This window comes from Emys orbicularis, chromosome 13, assembly GCF_028017835.1.
Source record: "Emys orbicularis isolate rEmyOrb1 chromosome 13, rEmyOrb1.hap1, whole genome shotgun sequence".
NCBI classification, from domain to species: Eukaryota; Metazoa; Chordata; order Testudines; family Emydidae; genus Emys; species Emys orbicularis.
The window spans coordinates 9,623,032-9,647,070 of record NC_088695.1 but is presented as its reverse complement, the minus strand read 5'-3'; the positions used below and the strand labels follow the sequence as shown (position 1 = coordinate 9,647,070).

At 53.3% G+C, this 24,039-nt stretch overlaps 1 protein-coding gene across 1 annotated transcript in view; it reads left to right on the top strand.

Moving 5' to 3' along the window:
- LOC135888074 (E3 ubiquitin-protein ligase TRIM39-like) overlaps window positions 1–19,296 on the top strand; it is a 43,415-nt gene extending 24,119 nt beyond the window's left edge. The window contains exons 8-13 of the mRNA XM_065415887.1: window positions 2,804–3,034; window positions 3,554–3,576; window positions 3,676–3,779; window positions 8,606–8,626; window positions 8,729–8,755; window positions 18,198–19,296. Of these exons, the coding sequence (XP_065271959.1) occupies window positions 2,804–3,034; window positions 3,554–3,576; window positions 3,676–3,779; window positions 8,606–8,626; window positions 8,729–8,755; window positions 18,198–18,757 (966 nt within the window). The 3' untranslated portion in view covers window positions 18,758–19,296. The remainder of the gene's footprint in view (window positions 1–2,803; window positions 3,035–3,553; window positions 3,577–3,675; window positions 3,780–8,605; window positions 8,627–8,728; window positions 8,756–18,197) is intronic.
- The last annotated feature ends 4,743 nt before the right edge of the window (window positions 19,297–24,039 follow it).

Sequence of the window (24,039 nt, the reverse complement as noted above, 5' to 3'; positions counted from 1 at the left end):
TCCACCGGGTGCAGACAGGATCGCACCCGCCTATAAAATGCCCCCCCTTCCGGGTCACAGGGAAAACTGCTCAGGACCTGGAAAGAGAGGTCAATGACATGCTGGCTTTGGGGGTGATCCAGCCATCTTCCAGCCCTTGGGCCTCGCCAGTGGTGCTGGTCCCCAAAAAGGACGGGTCGATCCGGTTCTGTGTGGACTATCGCAAGCTCAATGCCATCACTGTAGCCGATGCCTACCCCATGCCCAGGCCTGACGAGCTCCTAGACAAGCTGGGAGGTGCTCGGTACCTGACCACCATGGATCTTACAAAGGTCTACTGGCAAGTGCCGCTGGATGCCGATGCCAGGCTGAAATCGGCCTTTATCACCCCTCTGGGGCTCTATGAGTTCCTGACCCTGCCTTTCGGCCTCAAGGGAGCGCCGGCCACCTTCCAGCGCCTGGTGGATCAGCTTCTGAGGGGGATGGAGAGTTTTGCCGTGGCGTATATTGACGACATCTGTGTCTTTAGCCAGACCTGGGAGGACCATGTGTCCCAGGTTAAACAAGTGCTGGACCGACTCCAGGAGGCTGGGCTGACCGTAAAACCGGAGAAGTGCAAGGTGGGGATGGCTGAGGTATCCTACCTAGGCCACCGGGTGGGGAGCGGCTGCCTAAAGCCAGAACCAGCCAAAGTGGAGGTGATCAGAGACTGGCCTGCCCCGCAAACCAAAAAGCAGGTCCAAGCCTTTATTGGGATGGCGGGATACTATCGAAGGTTCGTGCCCCACTTTAGCTCCATAGCAGCCCCCATCACTGAGCTGTGCAAGAAGGGGAAGCCAGACAAGGTGGTCTGGACCGAGGAGTGCCAGGGGGCTCTCCAGGAGCTGAAGGAGGCTCTGGTCAGTGGCCCAGTTCTAGCAAACCCCGACTTTGACAAGCCCTTTATGGTGTTCACCGATGCCTCAGACACGGGACTGGGGGCGGTGTTAATGCAGGAGGATGAAAAGGGGGAGAGACACCCCATCGTGTACCTGAGCAAGAAGTTGCTACCTCGGGAGCAGAACTACGCGGCTATCGAGAAGGAATGCCTGGCCATGGTGTGGGCCCTCAAGAAACTAGAGCCATATCTCTTTGGGCGACACTTCACCGTGCACACCGACCACTCTCCCCTGACCTGGCTGCACCAGATGAAAGGAGCCAACGCCAAGCTCCTGAGGTGGAGCCTGCTCCTGCAGGATTATGACATGGACGTGGTCCATGTGAAGGGAAGTGCCAACCTAATAGCGGATGCGTTGTCCCGGAGAGGGGGCCCTGAACTTCCCCAGGTCACTGGGCAGAGTGACCCCGCTCAGTTCAGTCTCGAAGGGGGGAGAGATGTGACGGAGCAGGGGGCAGATTTGACCTGGGAATGTTGCAAGGGGGGGTTGCATCGGGGATGGGAGGCTTCCCTGGAAGGAAGCTACCTGAGCTGTAACCTGAGCCAGGAGGGGGGTTGGGAGAAGTAACACCTTCTGCCTGGGAGACTGAACAAAGGAGGGAGGGGCTGCTAGGGAAGAAAGGAATTTGGTTTTAGGAGGGCTAGGCTGGGTGGTGCAACGCAGGGAACCCCAAGCTGGGGTCTAAGGTCCCTGAACCTCCCAGAAGGGCCTAATTGAGGGGCTCTGGTCGTACCTACACGCTCTGCTTGAGACTGTATTCCTGTCATCTAATAAACCTTCTGTTTTACTGGCTGGTTGAGAGTCACAGTCAATCTCAGGAAGAGGGGTGCGGGGCCCTGACTCCCCCTTACTCCGTGACAATCCCCATGGGCGGGAGCAGGGCCGGGAGGTGACAGGCCCCATGAAGGATGCGCTGTCGTGTCTGATGGGGGGAGATGTTAGGAGATATGATAACGCTGCGCCACTCGGGTTAGCCGGGGCAGAGGTAGGAGGTGGAAGTTCCAGCACTAAAGCAGCTGCCTCTTCAGAAACTGAGCACAGCCCCTCCCCCCACACACACAGGTGAGCCGGACAGACAGACAGGTTAGAGCCCTGCACAGGGAAGGGGGGGGGGGTTTCAGCGCAGGGCACAGACTGAGCTGAGCTGTAGGGGAGCTAGAGAGGCCAGTGCAGAGCAGCCAGCCCCTCCCCCAGCCAGGATCAGCACCGGCTCAGCATCGTTCCCACGGCTCCTTTCAGGTAGCAGATGGGGACACAGCTGGCATCAGCCAACCCACTGCTCTGTGAGCCTAGAGGGATCCCTAAAGGCTGCGATCCCAGGGGCACTGGGCACATGGGCATGTGGCACTCGACTAGGCTGGGTGAGGCCAAAGCCAGCCCTGTCAATGCCCTGGGTGCCCAACACCCACGTGAGTCCCAGGCTGGCACCCAAAGGACTATTAGCAACAGCCCAAGGTCCTGAACTTTGCAGCCCTGGGAGCAGGTTGTCAAAGAAGGAGCATCGCCCACATCTCACTGTGACGGCTCCCCGTGGTGTCTGAGGGCAAAGCACTGGGCACCCAAATCCCCCCACGTACGCCCTGTGCAGCCCCCTGTAAATCTCTCCTGTTCCCTTGATTTCTCCCCACTACACTGTGTCCATCCCATGCCACCTGCAATAACATACAACGTCTTTACAAAGCACCCTAGACAACCCCACTGTGGAACTGGCCTTATTAACTCTGAACTAAAACAAACCCTTTATGGTACGTTTCCCAAAGAAGTAAATATCCGTACAAAGCTGATACTGATCTAATATCCCCTGATTCTTGGTCAGAGGCCCAGTCTGTGTAACTCAACATCCGGCTCATGTTTTCTCTGTGCCTTTCCTATTCTTCTATCTCCAGAGGAAAGTGAAGAATAGGAGAGAGAAGATTGCAGGTGAATTTGACAAACTGCACACGCTGCTGAGAGAGGAGGAGCAGCTGCTTCTGCAGAGACTGGAGGAGGAGGAGAGGGAGACTCTGCAGAGACTACAGGAAAATGTCACCAAACTCTCCCAGCAAAGCTCCTCTCTGCAGCAGCTGATCACAGAGATAGAGGAGAAGTGTCAGCAACCAGTTGTCAAGCTGCTAAAGGTGAGACGGCATCAAAATTCTCCACCATCCAGAATTATAACTCAGATCCCTGGGTCTGGATCCCAACAATGAGAGAAAATGTGTCTGTGGTTACAGACAAACAGAACATCTGGCTAAGGGCTCCATCAGTTCCAAAATATGGCAGTTCATGTTAGAGGGGAATTCTCCTCCTGGAGACCCAGTGAGGCCGTGGGAGAGTAAATGGATGATACAAAAATGATACTGAGCTAAATCCATCCCTACTCTGACCCCAGAACATTGGACCCAACACAGTCGATAAACACAGATACTGATGGGTTGGGTCCCTAGAAGGAAAAAACCTTCAGCTAAATTCCTGTCTCACCTACATAAATGAAACAAGTGTTACTGCAAAACGGTGGATGAGATTTTACCACAAAACAGTGGAGCCTGGGAGTGGTGATCTGTTTTCTAGATGAAAGGTTGATGCCCAGAGCGAGATTCACTCAGTTTCATGCACATTGTGTTAATACAGAACATTGATTCTCTTTTTCCTTTCAGGATGTGAAAAGCACATTGAGCAGGTGTGTTTCCCATTTTCATTGCTCTTATATGCTTGGTGGTGGTTCTGGGATGATGTGTGTACAGAGCAGCTGAGTGATGATGGGACGTTTTCTTCATAGGAGTGAGAATGTGAAACTCCAGGAACCAGAAGCTGTTTCTACTGACCTGAAGAACGTGTATAAAATTTCCCTTGACATGAATGAAGTGTTGAAGAGATTTGGAGGTGAGTGGAGTCTACTGGGACATTCAGCTGTATTGTGCCTGGGGATCTGGACAGAGCCTGGGACCCCAGGACACGCATGGACCCAGCTGACAGGCTTGGAGCTGTGTGGTAGCTGGAGGCTGATGCGCTGAGTGCTGGGCAGTTTGCCTGCTACTTACAGCCACCTGCTGGTACTTGTCCAGGTATCTGACCAGGCCCCATCACTCTGACATCCTGACCCCTCCATGGCTGAGTTAATGGGTGTCCCTGAGCCAGGTGCTGTGAGGCCTGGACTGGGCCCATTGTGCTGGGTGCTACACAGACTGGTAACAGATGACATGTCTGTGCCTCTCTCCTGGGACATGTGAGGGCTGCGTTGTGTGGCCACCGCTCAGCACTGCCCCAGCCCCCATTAGCCAAGGCTGCCGAACTTTCTGAGCTGGAGGAGGGGCTGGTCTGGCTGCTTCAGTGTGACCTGGGCCGTGAGTTACTGGGTAACAAGCTGAATCCTACGGGCCCCTCGTCTGCTCTGAGTGCAGCCCAGTGTGAGGTTGGGTCAGTGGTTTGCTGCTCAGTGAGTGAGACTTACTCATGAGAGTGTGACCCTGTCACAGTGTTTGAGCATTGTTACCAGCTTGCCCGTTACTTTGGGGTACACTCATTTATTAGGGTTACTCTTCTGGGGGCAGGGGGTTCTGTACTTCTATCAATGTGCTGCTTGTGTCACTTGTGTTCTCATACAGAGCTCTACTTCTCCCTTCTACAAGTCCCCTCCCAATGGAGCTATCGTGCAGGACCTAAGTTCCCCAGGGCTCAGTTCTTCCAGCCCCAGAATCAGATGAACACACAGACATGCGCATTACCAGAGCATGTCTGAGAGGACCGGGTTAATCAGCACTCCCAAGCTGCCCCCTTATATGTCCCTGGACTCAGCAGGCTGGGTCGAGCAGCATTTCCAAGCTGTCACCCTCATATGCCATGGGCACCGCATGGAATAGAGTAACCCTGAGCAGGCTGGGTTGAGCAGCACTTTCAATCTGCCACACTCATATGTCCCAGGTTCAGCACGTCCCTATCCCCACTTTCACGTTACAATCGTTCTGGTAGTAACCCACTTGATGAGCAAACCCCACAGGATTTTTAGGCGCTGCAGGGATCTTTTAGCTTAGGTACGAGGAACGTGCTACAGAGCAAATGAGGAAACCAAAAAACATCCATGGGGAGAGTGGGAGGGGGAAGGGGAAGGGGGAGAGAGAGAGAAGCAACCAGCTTAATCATGAAAGTTATTTATTTCCAGGTAATAACCATAGGGGAGCCAAACAAACAGTTATCATATTAAATCTAACTTAAACTTGATTATAACAGTCAGGTTTACAAAACTAGAACTGATCACACAAGTCAGGGTCAGAAGGCCGGGGCGGCTCCAGGCACCAGTGCAGCAAGCGCATGCCTGGGGCGGCAAGCCGCGGGGCGAGGCCTGCCGGTCGCCGTGAGGGTGGCAGTCAGGCAGCCTTCGGTGGCATGCCTGCGGGAGGTCCGCCAGTCCCGCGGCTTCGGCGGCAATTTGGCAGCGGGCACTCCGAAGGCGCGGGACCGGCAGATCACCCGCAGAAACGCCACCGAATCCGCGGGACCAGCGGACCACCCTCAGGCGTGCCGAAGGCCGCCTGACTGCCGTGCTTGGAGCGGCAGAAAACATAGAGCCGCCCCTGAAGAAGGCTATACCTAGAGAGAGAGAGAGAGAGTGTGTGTGTGTTCTCACCACTCCGTGACAGTTGAATCGATCGGGGGGTCCCAGGTGATGGTGGTAGCTGAGGGTCCGGAGTGCTGGAGACAGGCAGACCCCCCAGCACGATCAGTCAGGAGAAGATGAAGTCCCAGTGGAACTGATGCAGATTTGGGATCAGGCATCAGAACACTTACTGAGTATGGATAGGGGTTTTTGTAGGGCAACAATAATGGTTTGGGGAAGAGAACACTAGATTTGTTTATGGGTAAACTGATGGCTCAAGGGAGTATACTAAAGGTGTTTTGTTCAGGCTAGACAATGGAGTTGGCTATGTGCAGTGTTCCTTCAAGGGAGCTCACAATGCAATTAGGGAGCTTCACTATTTTGGATACCAATAAAGGAATTATTACTAGAATTGGTTTGATAACCACTGAGCTGGGTGTGTGCACGCATAGGTTCACTAATATCTGGAGCAGAGATCCCCCATGATGCATTGCTTCCCTGCTTTTCTGGTCCCAGAGTTCCCTGTGGTTCTTGCCTTGGAATCTCTGTTTTCCAGTCTGTATGCTAATGGAGATGCCTCCTTGTCCCATCTTTGATGCAAATGAGGCTAGGGGAGTTTCCTTAATCCTGTCACCCTTATCCCAGGGATTTAGGTATGTCCCCAATGACTTTTCATTGCTTTTTGTAAGTCTTTCTTCTGATCGGTTTTGTTTCAAGCAGAGGCTGGGGGGGGGGGGGGGGGGGAGGTCTTTTGTGAGTCAGACAGGCTGGGTACTGCACCCTGGTTCCCCAAGAACACAGAGCTGCTAGGTAACAATTGGAAAACCAAATCTACTATAATCCATTTTTCCATGTTTCTGGTTTTCACCAAAATCAACAGGTTCTGCATGGGAGTGGGATCAGCGTAGGGTGACCAGATGTCCAATTTTATAGTGACAGTCCCGATTTTGGGGGCTTTTTCTTATATAGGCACCTATTACCCCCCCACCACCTGTCCTGATTTTTCACACTTATTATCTGGTCACCCTAGATCAGCGGTGGGGGAAGGAGTTTGGAAGGACTTGGGGACAAGTGACCTGGCTAGGGCGATGGCTGGATGGGGATGAGGGGCACCCTGGCCCTAAACCCTAATCCTAACCCTGAGGTCACTGCCTCACCCTGTATCCTGAGATTTTAGTGCCTATCAGTCTTTTATAGTTTTCCATTTTTCACCAAAATCCAGAAGTTTCTGCCCACTGATGCCTAAAACATACTCTGAAATGGAGTTGATGGAATGTGGTTGTCAAAACTTATCACATTGCAGACAGACAGACAGACAGATAGAAACGCCATTGAGTTAGGTGTGGGGCCTCACTTCCCTCAGCCAAAAATAATAGTTGATTTTCATAAAAGCTTTAACCTCAAAGTAGTTGTTTTCTTTGGGGATAATTATCTAAACAGGCCTTTAGTGTATGTTCACTAGGGCCCCAATTCAGCAGGGTAGTTAAGCACATGTTGCACTTTAAGCCCACGAGTCAGTACATCCCTATTCAGTGTGTGCTTCAGTGTGTCACTGAATCGGGCTCTAAAACAGAAGCAGTAGCTGCTTCACAAGGAGCAAGAAACCCCCTAGTGGCTGATGACAGACTAAACTGCCCCCAGGGAAAGTTTCCTCCTGACCCCCATCAGTTAGCAATTGGCTTGTGCCCTGAAGCAGGAGCGGGTTTCTCTGCCCTCTAGAATGCTTGCATTTTTTGAGAACTGTGATAAGTCTGGAGATTCACATTCCCATATCACTGCCTGGGGCTTTTTGAATCCTTTGTCCATTTGGGTTTTTTTCTTTGCTTGTCTGTTTTTGTTTTACTCCTGCTAAACTCATGGTCTCAATGCTATCTTGTGACAAGTTGTTCCACAGACTAATTATGCATGCTATAAAACAGTATTTCATAGAATCATACAATCCTAGGACTGGAAGGGACCTTGAGAGGTCATTTCCTCTTACAGTTTGAAATTTGCTGCTTTTCAGTTTTCCAGGACAATAATTTACACCTCACCCCATGATGACTTAGTTTCCTTAATAACCTTTTGTGAGGAACTTTGTTAAAGGCTCTTTGAAAGTCCACATCAGTTATGCCAATGGGTTCTCCTTTGTGCACGATTTTACTGACCTACTTAAAGCAATTTAATAGATTAGTGGGACACAGGTTTCCTTTCCAGCTCTGCTAGTCAGACCTTATCCTATCATTCTCATAGAGCTGTTTTAGAATTCTCTTTTAGTTTCAACTAGTGTAGCAGGCACTGACGTAAGGCTCACTGGGCTGTAGTTCTCAGGATTACTCCTACCAACATTTTAAAGTTGGCTACAACATTCCCAACCCTCCGATTCTCCAGAAGTGTCGCTGATTTTAATGAGAGATGCATATTATTGTTAGCAGTTCAGCCATATCGTCTGATGTCATTTGAGAGCTCCTGGGATTTGCCATCTGGCAGGGATCTAAGCTCTCTTGGTGGCTGCTGGCTCTTTAGTTTGTCAGTTTGTTCCAATAGCTCCTCTTCACTCCTCGATCCCTGGTCTTTATTTCCTGAACAGAGCAGCTCCAGGGCAGGTCTCTCCCCAGCAACCTTTCTGGTGGAAACTGATGCAAAGAAACCAGTCAGTCTCTCAGCATTGTCCTTACCCTCCCCAATTGCTCCCTTTCCCTGCTGCGGATCCAGGGGACCCATCGATTCTCTCACAGGCTTCCTGATTCTGATGGACTGAAATAATTCCCTGGTATTTGTTTTATATCTCTGGCTGTTCACTCTTCTAATTCCATTTAGCCTCCTAATTCCCATCATGCACTTCACCCGATGTACTGCATGCTCCTTTCTGCTGGCTTCTCAGGGTTAATATTTTCCATTTGCAGAGGGATCCCTGTTTGGCTCTAACAACCTCCTGCACCTGGGCAGGTGGGGTTACTGTATTTCTCCCCTTACCACTTCCTTTGTTGCTCAGGGGGTGCAGGTGTCTGGCTGCTGATGTAGCTTCCAGGCTGAGTCTAAGGATTGTAACTTCCCTGCTTTAATGTCTTTTTGACTCGCTTCTCTTCTGCAAGATAATGTGATATTGACTCATTTCTCTTTATTTTATTTTCAGACAAACTCCAGGCTGAGCTCAGTAAGTTCTATTCCCCCCAGTATCACCCTGTGTGACATTGTCTCCTGCTCAGCGTATCGGTGTTCAGGGGGTTCTCACCCCTCTGTCTGTGTTTGGTTGCAGGGTGGAGAAGCGCCCAGCTCTACGCAGGTACTGTACATTCCACTTATGTTTTATCCATAGTGAGGCCCCACCTCCCCCTGGGAGCTCTCTGCTCCTTTCCCTGCACAGAGCATTTTCCTATGACATTCAATAGGCTAGAAACAGCAATATCACTGGGGTGGATGGAAAGGGGCAGACAAAACCCAGGTTTATTGCAGAGCAGGGACCTGCCCCCTTTGGGAAAGGGCTGATTAGTGATGAAATGCTGCCCCCTGGTGTCACCTTTCCCAGGTGGTACCTGGGATCTGCAGGATGGACATTCTTATCTGGCTATAATTGAACTGAACTGCCAAGCTCTCTCTTCCCAACAGCAGGATCAGATCAGGCTTTAGCCGCAGTCTCCTTCTAGTGTAACATGCCCAGACAGGAGCTGTTCAGTGTCCCTGTGGAATTGGGGTGAGGAAGGCCCTGACCCCACTGCAAGAGCAGACAGGTTTTTATAACCAGCTTGTGACACTCCCTTGACCCAGTTACAACAAACTGTGCCCAGCCCACGCGGCAGCTTTTCTGCCTCACAGCCATAGCTGAGCTGTGTCTGTGTGTTTGTACCCAGCATCCAGCCCAACCATGTGTGCACTGGTGCATGCTGGGAGAGTCTGGGCAGCTCCAGCAGGGATCAGAGAGCCCAGGGGCCATGCACACACATTGCAGCACCACTGGCCAAGGGGTCCATGCACTCCGGGGTATCCTACCTCCCAGAGCAGTTACACAAACACCACTGGGGGTCCTGTTAGGGTCACCACCTCTGAGGTGCAAAAAACCCAGGAAATCTTCCTGTTCCACATACACCACCTGTCTCCTCACCCCAGGCACTGTCTCCCATCCCACCCCCAGGCACTGTGTCCCATCCCATCCCTGGGATAGGGCACCAGCCCCCATGGGCTCCTGTTCCTGGGGCTGTGCCAGGCACAAACCTCACCAAGCAGGACATGGTGCCAGATCTACTCCCCTCCCACCCCCTGGTAGTGACCCCCCCACAGCTGGTACTTGTGCGGTGTACATGGGCCCTACTGGTCCCGAGCTCCCCATCTCACTTGGGGCTAATAATGTCCTGGCAGACTCACGATTTCCCAGGACAGCGACCTGAACAAAGGGATGATCCTGGGAAACCTGGACAGGTGGCACCCCAGGTCCTGTCCACACAGCACAGAAACACCCAGCTGAGCTGGGTACAGGCAGCCAGACACGTGCCAACCCAGGCCCCTGGCAGGGACGCTGAGCTGCCAGGGTCACTAAGAGTGTTAACTCTGGCACGTGCCACACACCACGCTTAGACCCCCCAGGGCCCTCAGCCCAGCCCCTGAACAGCTGTAACCTAGATTCATGGCAATGCAGGGCTGGAAGGGACCTCGAGAGGTCACCTAATCCAGCCCCCCGTGCTGGGGTAGGGCCTAGACCATCCCTGGCAGGGGTTTGTCCTGTTCTTACAAACCCCCAGTGACGGGGATCTCACAGCCTCCCTAGGAGCCTGGTCCAGAGCTTCACTGCCCTGAGAGTTAGAAAGTGTTTCCTCATCTCCAGCCTCAGTCTCCCTTGCTGTAGATTGCGCCCATTGCTCCTTGGGCAGGCCCTCGCCCTGCCCGCTGGAGGTACTGGGGGTGTCACCAAGTATGAGCATCGCTGGTATCGCACTGCATGGGGAAGAGGAACCAGCTGGCTAAAGGGGACAGTGATGGGAGTTGGGGCCTTTCACTCCCCAGTCACTGACCTCAGCCCAGGCTCGGAGTCTGGTTCCCAGCGCACAGGAGCTCACATCATAACTCTCGTTAATGGTACCCTTACCAGCCACCTCCACAGGGAGGGCAAGGCCTGAAGGAGTCGCAGGGACGGTTCCTCCCCAGGGAGAGGCTCCAGCAGGTGTCAGGGCTGAGCCATGTTGGCAGGACAGTGCGGGGCTCCCATGGCCACTGTGATGTCCTCGTACCCTCGATACACAGAGCTCCAGCAGGAGGGGTGTAAAACCCCACTCGTACCCCAAGCACTGAACTCACTGACACTGCCCCAAAGGGTTGCGGGGGTGAGTAAAGGGCACTGGAAGAGGGAGGCCCGGGGGGCATGGCCCCATCACTTTTACTAATAGGAGGGCTAGGCCTCCCACTTTTTACCGGCTGTAAGGGCGAGCAATGGCGGGGGAGGGGGCAGAGAGGAGCGACCAGGGGGTCAGGGTCTTGGGGGGGAAGAGGCAGTGTGAAGGGCGGGGCTCGGGGAGAAGGGACGATGTGAGGATGGGGGTTCGGGGAGAAGGGGCGGTGCAGGGGCAGGAGCTCGGGGAGAAGGGCTGGCGCCACTGGGTGACCCCTCTACTTTTAGAGAGGTTCCATCGCTCCTGGGGAGAGTACCATCCTGGATCCTGATCCACGGGCACATCTGTGTATTTGCCGGGTGCACAGAGCTTTCTGGGTGGAGACACTTTCACGCTCACCCAGGAACCTGTGCTGGGAGGCCCCACTGACCAGGAGGCCAAGGCTCTCACTCCCCTGCCCTGGGGGTGAAGGGAGGGGCCCTGGGGCTGCTGTTCCCCGTCCCAGGAAGGGGGTGAAGGGGACGTGGACACAGACAATGTCCCTGCGTGCGCTGTGAGGGGCAGATCTGGCTCCACCCTGGGCTTCAGAGCCTGAGCTCCAGCCAGAACCTGAACGTCTACGCGGCTATTTTTAATTCCAAAGAGGGAGCCCCGTAAGCCTGAATCTGTCCACCCCATTCCGAGACTCACTTCTGCAGGTTGTGTAGAAGGACCCAAAGTGTCTCCAGAGTCTGGGTGTGAAAGTTGCCAGCGTGTCTGACCCAGGGCTGGTTAATGAGAGCGAGGTGGGTGGGTGGCGCAGGTGTTAAATGGAGACCTGTGAGCCCCTGGGGCTCTGAGATGGTCTCTGTGACCATTATCCACCATGGGACAATCGCTCTGGGCAGAGAGTTCAGGCTGGAGCAGAGTCTCCATTTTCAGCCTGATTTGTGGGGGTGAGATCAGGGCCTTAGGGGGCATTTGTCTGCCAAGAGCAAATTTAACAGCAGCTCTGGAGTGTTTCATAGCTGATGTCCTGAACCTGCCCTGCCCAAACCTGTGCATTTCTGGGGGTGTTGACAGTCACTCACTGCAGGTCACTGAGATTTGGGCTCCTAAGTTGCTCAGACAGGTTTGCAGTGGAGCTGGGTGAAATGTTTTGGACAAATAGTTTATTTGCTGCAAAATTATATTTAGAGTCAACAGAAACTATTCGCGTTTGCTGTCAAGTTTCAATGAACAGAAAAAGGTGCTGCTTCTTCCCTTCTAGCCTTTAGCCCAGTGGCTGGGCCCTCACCTGGGAACCCCAGGTTCAATCCCCCCATGTGATGCCATGAGGGCTCAAAGCGCTGGGATCCGAGTGACATCCCCCTGTGTCTAAACACTGCCATGGGCACTGGGCCAGAGCGTGGGAGTGAGAATTACTCTGCAGCCCAGTGGGTAACGGGCCCCCACCTGGGAGCCCAAAGTCCAGCTCCCCTGCCCCAGTAACCCTGTAATTATTGATCCATAACCCCAGTGAGGGGAGGGGTTACGGCCCCTGGCACACCAGTGTCTCAGGCCATGTCTGCCAGGGTTTCCTTGCATCGATGTAGCTGCACTGGTGCAAACCCCTAGTATAGACGTGCTGTGCGGGTGTGAACTGGGACTGGCACCTGGTGCAGCTTCTCCCAGATGGAGGGGGCAGTAAGTGGGGAAATGCCCCCTTCTCTCCCCACTGCCCTGGCCTCATTAGCAACAGCCTATTAGTGCGCATTTATACCCCCTCAGAATCTTCCACTGTACTGCCCCCCCCAGTGAGCGCAATCCAGACAACTGCCCCCGTGGGGGTGGGGCTGGGCCGGGCGAGGGGAGGGGCTGGCTGTGGTGTTTGCCTGGCTGGAAGGTGGGGCCCGCCAGCATGGAGAGTCCCAGCAACTCCCCCTGGGGCAGGGCTGCACCCCCAGTGTGTGCGGGGACAGCACCAACCTGCTCTGAGCGAGAAACCAACCACACGTGACACCAAAGCAAGAGAGATTCCCTGGGGCCTACCCCTCCCTCACCCCTCTCTGGCTCCTGCCCCTCCCTTACTTGGACCCTGGGTCTATTCTGACCCCTCACCCACATCCCCCCCCTTTCTTCTCCCCCGATTTCTGCTCTCCTGGGCCCCTGCCCCTCTGCCCCCACTTTGCCTCCCTGGCAAATGCCCCTGCCCTCCACCCACCTCTGCCCCGCTGGAACTCACCCCTTCCTTCTCCCCCTGCCCTCCTGGCACCTGCCCCCTCCCCCAAACATCCTCTTCACCCTGGAGCCCACCCATCACTTCACACTCCTGCTATGTCCTGGTATCCACTTCTCCCCTTTCCCTTATCTGCTGCCATGTCTCCGACCCCTCCCCTCACCCCCCTCTGCCCCCTGATGGCCACCCCACCCCCCTCACCATCCTTTGCTGTCCTGGCTTCCGCCCTTCTTACTTCCCTCGGCTCTCCTAGCACCTGTCCCTCTCCCCACCTTCTCTGACCCCTGGCGCCCACCCCTTCCCTCACCCCCCCGTGCCCACCCCTCCTCTAGCCCCACTCTGACCCCCTGGCACTTGCCTCTCCCCAATCCCTTCTCCTAACACCTCCCTCTACCCACCTGCCCTGCCTCTCACCCCTCTCTGCCCCCTGATACTTGTTCCTCCCCTCCTCTGCCCTCCCTGTGAGCCCTTCTGCTCAACCCCCTTAATCCCACTGGCACCTGCCCAGTGTGAGCATCGCTGTTACTGCACTGAATGGCTGGTGTTGCTGGGCTGGCTCAGGGGGGCAATGAGGGCACCTGGGCAGGGCCGGCTCCAGGCACCGGCGTAGCAAGCTGGTGCTTGGGGCGGCACATGGAAGGGGGCGGCACGTCCGGCTCTTCGGCGGCAATTCAGCGGCGGGTCCCTCACTCCCTCTCGGGGGGGAAGGACCTGCCACCGAATTGCCGCCGAAGAAGCGGCGACGGTAGAGTCGCGGCGGAAGTGCCGCAGATCGCGATCGCGGCTTTTTTTTTTGGCTGCTTGGGGCGGCAAAAACCCTGGAGCTGGCCCTGCAGCTGGGGCCTTTCACTCCCCAGTCACCGATCTCAGCCCAGGCTGAGAGTCCGGTTCCCAGCAGACAGGAGCTCACATCGTAACTCACATTAACGGCAGCCTCACCGGCCACCTTCGCAGGGAGGCCAAGGCCTGAATGGGCCCCAGGGACGGTTCCTCCCCAGGGAGAGGTTCCAGCAGGTGTCAGGGCTGAGCCATGTTGGCAGGACAGTGGGGGGCTCACACGGCCTCTGCCACGTCCTCGTACCCTCGATACACAGAGCTCCAGCAGCCGGGGTGTAAAACCCCACTCGTACCTCCAGCACTAAACTCACTGACACTGCCCCAAGGCTCCTCTCCTCCTGGGGTTGGAGGGTGAGTAAGGGGCACTGGAAGAGTGGGGCCGGGGGCCATGGCCAATCACTTTTACCAGTGGGAGGGCTATTCCCTCCCACTTTTTACCAGCTGTAAGGGTGAGCGACGACAGGGGAGGGGGCTGAGAGCAGCAACCAGGGGGTCAGGGTGTTGGGGGGAAGAGGTGGTGTGAAGGCAGGGGCTCGGGGAGAAGGGGCGGTGCGGGGGCAGGAGCTCAGGGAGAAGGACTGGCATGAGTGGGTGACCCCTCTGCTTTTAGGGAGCTTCCATCACTCCTGGGGAGAGGACCATCCTGGATCCTGATCCACGGGCATATCTACGTATTTGCCGGGAGCACAGAGCTTTCTGGGTGGAGACACTTTCACACTCACCCAGGAACCTGTGCTGGGAGGCCCCAATGCCCAGGAGGCTGAGGGCTCTCACTCCCCTGCCCTGGGGGTGAAGGGAGGGGCCCTGGGGCTGCTGTTCCCCATCCCAGGAAGGGGGTGAAGGGGATGTGGACACAGACAATGTGCCCGCTTGCGCTGTGAGGGGCAGACCTGGCTCCACTCTGGGCTTCAGAGCCTGAGCTCCAGCCAGAACCTGAACGTCTATGCGGCTATTTTTAATTCCAAAGAGGGAGCCCCACAAGCCTGAATCTGTCCACCCTGTTCCAAGACTCGCTTCTGCAGGCTGTGTTGATGAACCCAAAGGGTCTCCAGAGTCTGGGTGTGAAAGTTGCCAGCGTGTCTGACCCAGGGCTGGTTAATGAGAGTGAGGGGGGCAGCTGGCACAGTCGTTAGATGGAGACACCTGAGCCCCTGGGGCTCTGAGATGGTCTCTGTGACCACTAGCCGCTCTGGGAGACGTCCAGGTGCAGCTGCAGAGAGTCTGTGCCACTCAGAGCATCCATGAGACAAATTGCTCTGGGCAGAGAGTTCAGGCTGGAGCCGAGTCTCCATTTTCAGCCTGATTTGTGGGGGTGAGATCAGGGGCCCAGGGGGAATTTGTCTGCAAAGGGCAAATTAAACAGCAGCTCTGGAGTGTTTCATAGCTGATGTCCTAAGCCTGGCCTGCCCGTAACTGTGCGTTTCTGGGAATGTTGACAGTCACTCACTGCAAGTCACTGGGATTGGGGCTCCTAAATTGCTCAGACAGGTTTGCAGTGGAGCTGGGTGAAATGTTTTGGACAAATAGTTTATTTGCTGCAAAATTATATTTTGGGTCAACAGAAACTATTCGCGAATCCACGTTGAGTTTGCTGACTAGTTTCAATTAAGAGAAAAAGGTGTCGCTGCTTCCCCTCTAGCCTTTAGCCCAGTGGCTGGGTCCTCAGCTGGGAGCGCCAGGTTCAATCCCCCCACGTGATGCCATGAGGGCTCAAAGCGCTGGGATCCGAGTGACATCCCCGTGTGTCTAAACACTGCCATGGACACTGGGCCAGAGCGTGGAAGTGAGAACGACTCTGCAGCCCAGTGGGTCGGCTCCCACGTGGGAGCCCAGAGTCCAGCTCCCCTGATCCAGTGGCCCTGTAATTATTGATCCATAACCCCAGTGACCGGAGGGGTTACGGTCCCTGGCACACCAGTGTCTCAGGCCGTGTCTGCTGGGGTTTCCTTGCACCGATGTAGCTGCACCGGTGCAAACCCCTAGTGCAGACGTGCTGTGTGGGTGTGAATTGGGACTGGTACCTGGTGCAGCTTCTCCCAGATGGAGGGGGCAGGAAGTGGGGAAATGCCCCCTCCCCACTGCCCTGGCCTCATTAGCAACAGCCCATTAGTGCGCATTTATACCCCCCCCCTAGAATCTTCCACTGTACTGCCCCCCAAGTGAGCCCAACCCAGACTACTGCCCCGTGGGGGTGGGGCTTGGCCCGGTGAGGGGAGGGGCTGGCTGTGGGGTTTTCCTGGCTGGAAGGTGGTGCACATGGGGCCCGCCAGCATGGAGAGTCCCAGCTGCTCCCCCTGGGGCAGGGCTGCACCCCCAGTGTGTGTGGGAACAGCACCGACCTGCTCTGAGCGAGAAACCAACCACAAATGGCCCAAAAGCAACAGAGATTCCCTGGGGCCTGCCTCTCCCTCACCCCTCTCTGGCTCTTGCCCCTCCCTTACCCTTCCCTCATCCCTGTGAGGGACCCTGGACCCTGCATCTATTCTGACCCCTCACCAACATCCCTCCCTTTCTTCTCACTCCCTTTCTGCTCCCGTGGGCCCCTGCCCCAAAACTCCCACTTTGCCTCCTTGGCATATGCCCCTGCCCTCCACCCATCTCTGCCCCGCTGGAACTCGCCCCTCCCTTCTCCCCCTGCCCTACTGGCAGCTTCCCCTCTCCCCCAAACATCCTCTGCATCCTGGAGCCCACCCATCACTTCACACCCCTGCTATGTCCTGGCATCCACCTCTCCCCTTTCCCTCCTCTCTGCCATGTCTCCCACCCCTCCCCTCCCCCCCATCTGCTTCCCTGGTGCCTACCACTGCCATCACCCCCCCACACACACCCTCTGATGGCCACCCCACCCCTCACCCTCCTCTGCTGTCCTGGCTTTTGCCCTTCTTACTCCCCTCAGCCCTCCTGGCACCTGCCCCTCTCCCCACCCTCTCTGACCCCTGGCGCCCGCCCCTTCCCTCATCCCCCTGTGCCCACCCCTCCTCTAGCCCCACTCTGACCCCCTGGCACCTGCCTCTCCCCAATCCCCTCTCCTAACACCTCCCTCTACTCACCTGCCCTGCCTCTCTGCTCACCCCTCTCTGCCCCCTGGAGCTTCTCCCTCCCTGTGTCTGCCCTTCTGCTCAACCCCCTCAATCCCCCGGTACCTGCCCTTCCCCTTACCCCCGCACCCTTCTGCTGCCTACCCCTTTCTTCCCTCCCCGTGCCCCCCAACACCTGACACTCCCCTTGTCCCTTTCCTTCCTGTTGCCCACCCCCTCACCACCCTGTGCCCCACTGACCCCACTCTCCTCTCGCCCCTCTGCCACCATCACCCATGCCACCTTCTCTTTATTTCTCACCCCTGCCTCTCTCCTCGCCCTCTGGCTCCGTGACACCTGCACCCCTCACCACCCCTTCAGTCCCCTGGTGCCAGCTCCTCCTCTGCCCCAAGTGCCAGCTCTACCCTTGCCCCATCTGCTTCCCTGGTGCCTGCTGTTTCCTTTGCCCCCCATGCCTGTCTGGTGCAAGTCCCTCCCTCACCCCCCTTTGGGACCTGTGGTCTCAGCCCTTCCCCTCACCTCAGCACTGCCTCACCCCTCACCTCTCCCTCTCCTAACCTCTGGGTCCCACCCCTCCCTTCATCTTCCCTCTGCCATTCTGGTGCCCACATTTCCCTTCACACCCCTCTGCCCCCCTAGGTCCCGCCTTCTCCACACCCCTCTCTCTGCCCCCCTTCTGCCCATCTGCTCCCTCACCCCCCATTCTGCCACTCTGGCACCAGTGCCTGCCCATTTTCTCCCCCGCATATTTCCACCTGCCCCACTCCTCATCATCTCACCCCCTGGAATCCCACCCTCCCCTTGATTTCCCCTGCCCCATTGGAGCTTCCCCATTCCCTCAAACCCCCTGTGCCCCCTGGTGCCCGCCCCTTCCCTTGCTTCCCTGTGCCCCCTGGGGTCGGTCCTCTTCTTCTGCCCTCGTGCTCACCCCTCCCCTCACCCCCTGCAGCCCCCAGGAACCTGCCCCTCCATTCACCCCCCTCTGTCCTGCTGGTGCCCGTCCCTTCCCATGTCCCCCCCATTGCTCTTGTGCCCGCCCCTCCCCCTATGTCCCTCCCTCCACCCCCTCTGCTCCAGTCACCTCCCCCTCCCCTTTCCTCTCCCAGCATCTACTTGTCCCCTCCCCCGCCTCCAGTGACAGCTTCTCACCCTCCCCCCCGCTCCTCCTGCCCTTTCCCCTCATTGTCTCCTCACAGTTAGACGGGCCCTGACTCCCCTCAGCCAACAACCCCCCCTCCCGCCCCCCCAGCGATTAACGGGGATGCAGGTTAATTTCCGTTTGATCCCAGTGACCAGCCCCTGCCCCCGGCCCTGACTCTGTGACTCTCTCCCCAGTGGACGTGACTCTGGATCCAGATACGGCTCATCCCAAACTCGTCCTGTCTGAGGATCGGAAACGTGTGAGACTCGGAGACAAACGCCAGGTTCTGCCCAACAACCCTGAGAGATTTGATTCTTGTGTCTCTGTCCTGGGCACTGAGGGGTTCACGGGCGGGAGGCGTTACTGGGAGGTGGAGGTGGGAGACAAGACAGGCTGGGACCTGGGGGTTTGTAGGGAATCTGTGAGCAGGAAGGGGTGGGTCACACTCTCACCTGGGAATGGATACTGGGTTGTTTGGCTGAGGGATGGGGGATACAAGGCTGGCACCTCCCCCAGGACCCCCCTCCCCGTGAGCGTCAGGCCCAGCCGGGTGGGGATTTTCCTGGACTATGAGGCGGGCGAGGTCTCGTTTTACAATGTGACTGACAGGTCCCATCTCTTCACTTTCACTGGCACCTTCTCCGGGACGCTCCGCCCTTATTTCAGTCCTTGTAACAACGCTGGGGGTACAAACGCGGCTCCCCTGATAATCTGCCCGGTCCCAGCTCAGGCCGGAGGGAATCTCTGTCCCTGACAGTGACCCCGCGGCACAGACTGTCCCCGCCCAGCGCTGCTGCTCTTCCCGCCCCCAGTGGTGGGGGCCAGTTACTGCAGCAACTGGACTTTTTGTGCTGACCAGACGCTGCCAGCTTCCCTTTTCAACTGGAGATTCCAGTCGAAAAACAGACACCTGGCAACCCCCAGACCTCACCTTCCCCGTCCCCTGCCCCAGGGGTAGCACGTGGGGGTGGATGGGGGACATTTACCCCTGTCAGAATTTTCTACCCCTGTGAAATCTCAATGTAAAATATGAAAGAAAAAATATCATTTTAATTTAGAAATTATTATTGTACCAAGGTGTAAATACAAGAATATTTTAATTTACATTTCAACAGTATTTCAAAAACAAGCCTATAGATCTATTTGTAGAAATGGAATTATTTACATTATTTTTTATTTTTCCCTCAAATCTATAGTGAAGTTTAACATCTCTAAATAACGTCATTTGCATTTCAACTGTGGAATTTCAAGAAATCCAAAATATTTATCTTAACAAAATAAACTATTAAATTGTCAGACTGGGTTGTGCAGTTACAATGTACGTCTGTCATAAACATCACAACTACACACATGTGCAGCTGCTCTCTGTTCTCTCTCCCTCTCTCTTTATTGTCTTGACTGGTTCTCTCTGGAAGGCAGGGCACATATGCTCACCTCATTCACTACACCTTTGAAAATTAATAGTTGAAAAAATGATAGAATTAATTAAGCAATATATTTAAGTTAACTCACAGAAGATTATATAATATTCTTTGAACTCCTGTCAGCATTAATTCATGTGATTTTTAACTTTCTATCTACATATAATTGGTAATCAAGATATGACCCTTCCTTTCTTTTACTCACATCAATTAAGAAAATAGGGTCCCCAACCTCAAATGCTCTCTTCCTATTGATAGAAATCTCTTCTACAATATCCATTTTTTAGTTTATTTTTCTTTAGAAATATTATTTGCAGGCAATGTACTGTCACTGTGCACGATTGATTTCAATGTACTGCCGGGCTCTTCATGTTCTTGGTTATAAGGACACAACAAATGTACTTTGGTAAAGAAATAGAGAAGGAGCTGTATTCCTTTACTCAATCATCACAAATTAACTTAATTGTATTAAAGATGCTGGCACTTAATGACACATAACATGAAATTTGGTGAAGCTTTATTGGGAAACCTTTCTTCTCGGCCATAAGTCAGTCGAAAAGGTGATATTTTTGTTGTCATGTGAGGTTTAGAGAAAGTTGCTCCGGAAATTCATCACAATTCCTCTGGGTTCTGTCCACTACCTTCTGGAATGCTCTGTAAAAACAGTGACTGATTGGTCTAATACCCTGAAATTAGGGATTGAACCTAATTTCTTGAAGAGCTAACTGAGCAGAGTATGAGGGGAGGCACATCACATGGCATTGCTAGGACTACTGTTTGTTTTAAACGTGATGTGTTAGGAACATTTTCAGTGTAATAATTCAGTTTTGAAGATTTATACACAATATGCCACTCATGGCAGTGTGCCCTAAATTTACCTTCATTATTTGAAAATAAATACCCTAAAATTATCTTTTGATGGATTCATTTGTGGTTTTATCCTGTCTGCTGGTGTCAAGGTGGCATGGGCTGCTGAAGCTATGTGTTTTTCCTAGTTTTTAACTCAGGGACATTTTAATTTAAAAATTGATAATTTCCCCCTAAAATTTCCTTCAGAAATATCTGCGTTCCTTTCCCTATTTCTCACTGAATTATGTGTAATTACTGTGGTTTCTTATCCAATCTTTTTGTGTTATTACATAGGAAAATATGTTGGCAAATAGGTTAATATACAACATGGTTTTTAGAATCGTAGAATCATAGAATATCAGGGTTGGAAGGGACCTCAGGAGGTCATCTAGTCCAACCCCCTGCTCAAAGCAGGACCAATCCCCAACTAAATCATCCCAGCCAGGGCTTTGTCAAGCCTGACCTTAAAAACCTCTAAGGAAGGAGATTCCACCACCTCCCTAGGTAACCCATTCCAGTGCTTCACCATCCTCCTAGTGAAAAAGTTTTTCCTAATATCCAACCTAAACTTCCCCCACTGCAACTTGAGACCATTGCTCCTTGTTCTGTCATCTGGTACCACTGAGAACAGTCTAGATCCATCCTCTTTGGAACCCCCTTTCAGGTAGCTGAAAGCAGCTATCAAATCCCCCCTCATTCTTCTCTTCTGCAGACTAAACAATCCCAGTTTCCTCAGCCTTTCCTCATAAGTCATGTGTTCCAGCCCCCTAATCATTTTTGTTGCTCTCCGTTGGACTCTTTCCAATTTTTCCACATCCTTCTTGTAGTGTGGGGCCCAAAACTGGACACAGTACTCCAGATGAGGTCTCACCAATGTCGAATAAAGGGGAATGAACACATCCCTTGATCTGCTGGCAATGCCCCTACTTATACAGCCCAAAATGTCATTAGCCTTCTTGGCAACAAGGGCACACTGTTGACTCATATCCAGCTTCTCATCCACTGTAACCCCTAGGTCCTTTTCTGCAGAACTGCTGCCTAGCCACTCAGTCCCTAGTCTGTAGCAGTGAATGGGATTCTTCCGTCCTAAGTGCAGGACTCTGCACTTGTCCTTATTGAACCTCATCAGGTTTCTTTTGGCCCAATCCTCTAATTTGTCTAGGTCCCTCTGTATCCTATCCCTACCCTCCAGCGTATCTACCACTCCTCCCAGTTTAGTGTCATCTGCAAACTTGCTGAGAGTGCAGTCCACTGTGCAGTTTACTATCTGACAAGACATAAAAATGTGTTGTCACTTGCAATTTGCAGCATGAAGTGTCATGAAGAGATTGCAGATAATGTTCATTTTTTAAATTTCTAACTATGAATGGGCTTTCCTATCAGTTCCTGCAACCCCTGGCTGGCAGATCTCTTTGTGAATTAAGCAGCATGCAGTCTGCCAGGGAACCTCCACCAAGTGTCTTTATGACTTTTTATGGTGCATCACAACAGAGCAGCAGTTACGAGGAGCCCCCTTCCTGCTCCCTGGTTCAGCCTTTTATACTGCTGCTTTCTTCTCAGCGCTGAGCTAGTGACCTCATCAGGCTCACTACAGGTACAAGTGATCCCCTCTGCCCTTCAAAACCATTCAGTCCCTCCTACTCTAACTGCACCCAGGCAGGGCCCGTGCAAGGAATTTTCACGCTGTAGGGATATTAAAGAAGGTACTAACAGTGATTCCCCCAAGTGACAGTGACCCCCCAATAATTTGTCCCCCACACTTTAAAATCCAACAGTTTCACTAAGTACAAAAATCTCTTGGGTCTTCTGTTAAAACTTGTAAGCTACTGTCTGTAGAAACCATTGATTGTATCTGTCCTGTGAAAGATACTTTATCACTATGTAAAACTTACAAACAAGTTAATTGACTTTGTTCTTGAAGTAATTGATACAATGTAAACAAACGCTATAAGCCCTTAAGTGACTTTCACTTCATTGCATCCGAAGAAGTGGGTTGTAGCCCACGAAAGCTTATGCTCTAATAAATTTGTTAGTCTCTAAGGTGCCACAAGTACTCCTGTTATTTTTGCGGATACAGACTAACACGGCTGCTACTCTGAAACCTTTCACTTCATTGTAACAGCAAGGGCTCCTAGGAACAGACCCCCACCCTCTGTGATTAAAGGGCCGGGAGTCTCAAATGAATTAGCACACACCCCGAAAGTGGTGGAGACAGTAAATTAAAATATGGTTAAGATATGGAATGTATGTTGATGAATGCTTGATGTACATGAATGGTTAGGGAGGTGCCAGCCTAGAAAGGGAGTATCCATCGGCCGAAGAATGTGTAAAGTGGACCACCAGAACCCCCGGAGGGTAAACTGGGATCCACTCCATCACCTGGAAGGATGAGAAACACAAACTTTGGACAGTGTGGAGCCACCAGGAATGTGCCCAGGAATGTGCCATCCGCTGATTGAGTCAGCAACAGCAGGATGAAACAGCTCCCATAGACTAACATAGGAATCAATTCCTATAAGAATGGACTCTCAAGACTGAGGATTTTGAGTCTCTGGTTCTGCTGCCAACCTCCAGGAGCATCAGGTGCACCTGACACAGACTCGGCTCCATCCTCATGACCAAGATACCTGGCCAGTAACTTGGCATGAGCAACTTCTAGGCTGGTAACTATAACACCTATACAGAACTTGAATGAATGATTGTGTGAATGAATATATATATATGTATGTGTGTATAAGGAATAAGTAGTGATAGGAATAAGTAGTCAAACAACGTTGTTTACTTTTCTCATTTGCTTTACCATTATATTTACAATAAATGTGGCATCTTTGCTTTATCCCTCTTAATAAGATCCTGCTGGTTTTTATTCTATTGGTATAACAACACCCTAGGCGAAATTTCCACCTTGCGCCCCCCCCAGCCCTGCAGCAGCTCCCCGCCCCCCCTCCACCCTGAGGCGCCCCCCCTGCGGCAGCTCCCGCCCCAGCCTAGAGAGCCGTGCGGCAGCTCCCCACCCCAGCTCACCTCTGCTCCGCCTCCTCCCCGAGCACGCCGCCCCCGCTCTAATTCTCCTCCCCTGCCAGGCTTGCGGCGCCAAACAGCTGGGGTGGGAAGCTGCCGCATGGCTCCCCAGGCCAGGGGGTTGGGGAGCTGCCACGAGAGGGAAATTGGGGGCACCGCTTTTTGGCACCCCCAAAGCTTGGCGCCCTAGGCAACCACCTAGTTCGCCTTAATGGTAGCACTGGCCCTGCACCCGGTGTCCTGGGTGTTCTCAGTGACCAGGGTGCTGGCTTCCAATGGGCTGAGTTTGTAGCTGCTAACAGCCCCTGTCACACGGCCATGATTGTGTAATTGACCATATAGTGAAAATGACACCAAATGTAAACTGTTACCTCATTATTCAATTCAGAACCTAGATCTGACAGTATCTCCTCTGGAGAGCCATGTTGGTATATCATTTTACATGTCGTCTTCTCCACCTCATGTGCTGTCAGAGTTCTAAGTGGAAATTCTTCTACCTATTTTGAAAAATCATCTGTACTTGTCAGTTCATACTGGTATCGCTTCTGTGGGACTGGTTATAGCCCAATTAAAACTGCTCTCAGCAAGTTCCAGGGTTTAGCAACCTATGTGCAAGAACACAGGCTAGAGTTATCATTTGGATCTTTCCTGTGACATTTTTATTATAATCCCATATATAGTAAGCAAAGTAAATGTTATAATGTAGATTCTATAATCGTTGATGTCTCCACACAGTCAGAATCTA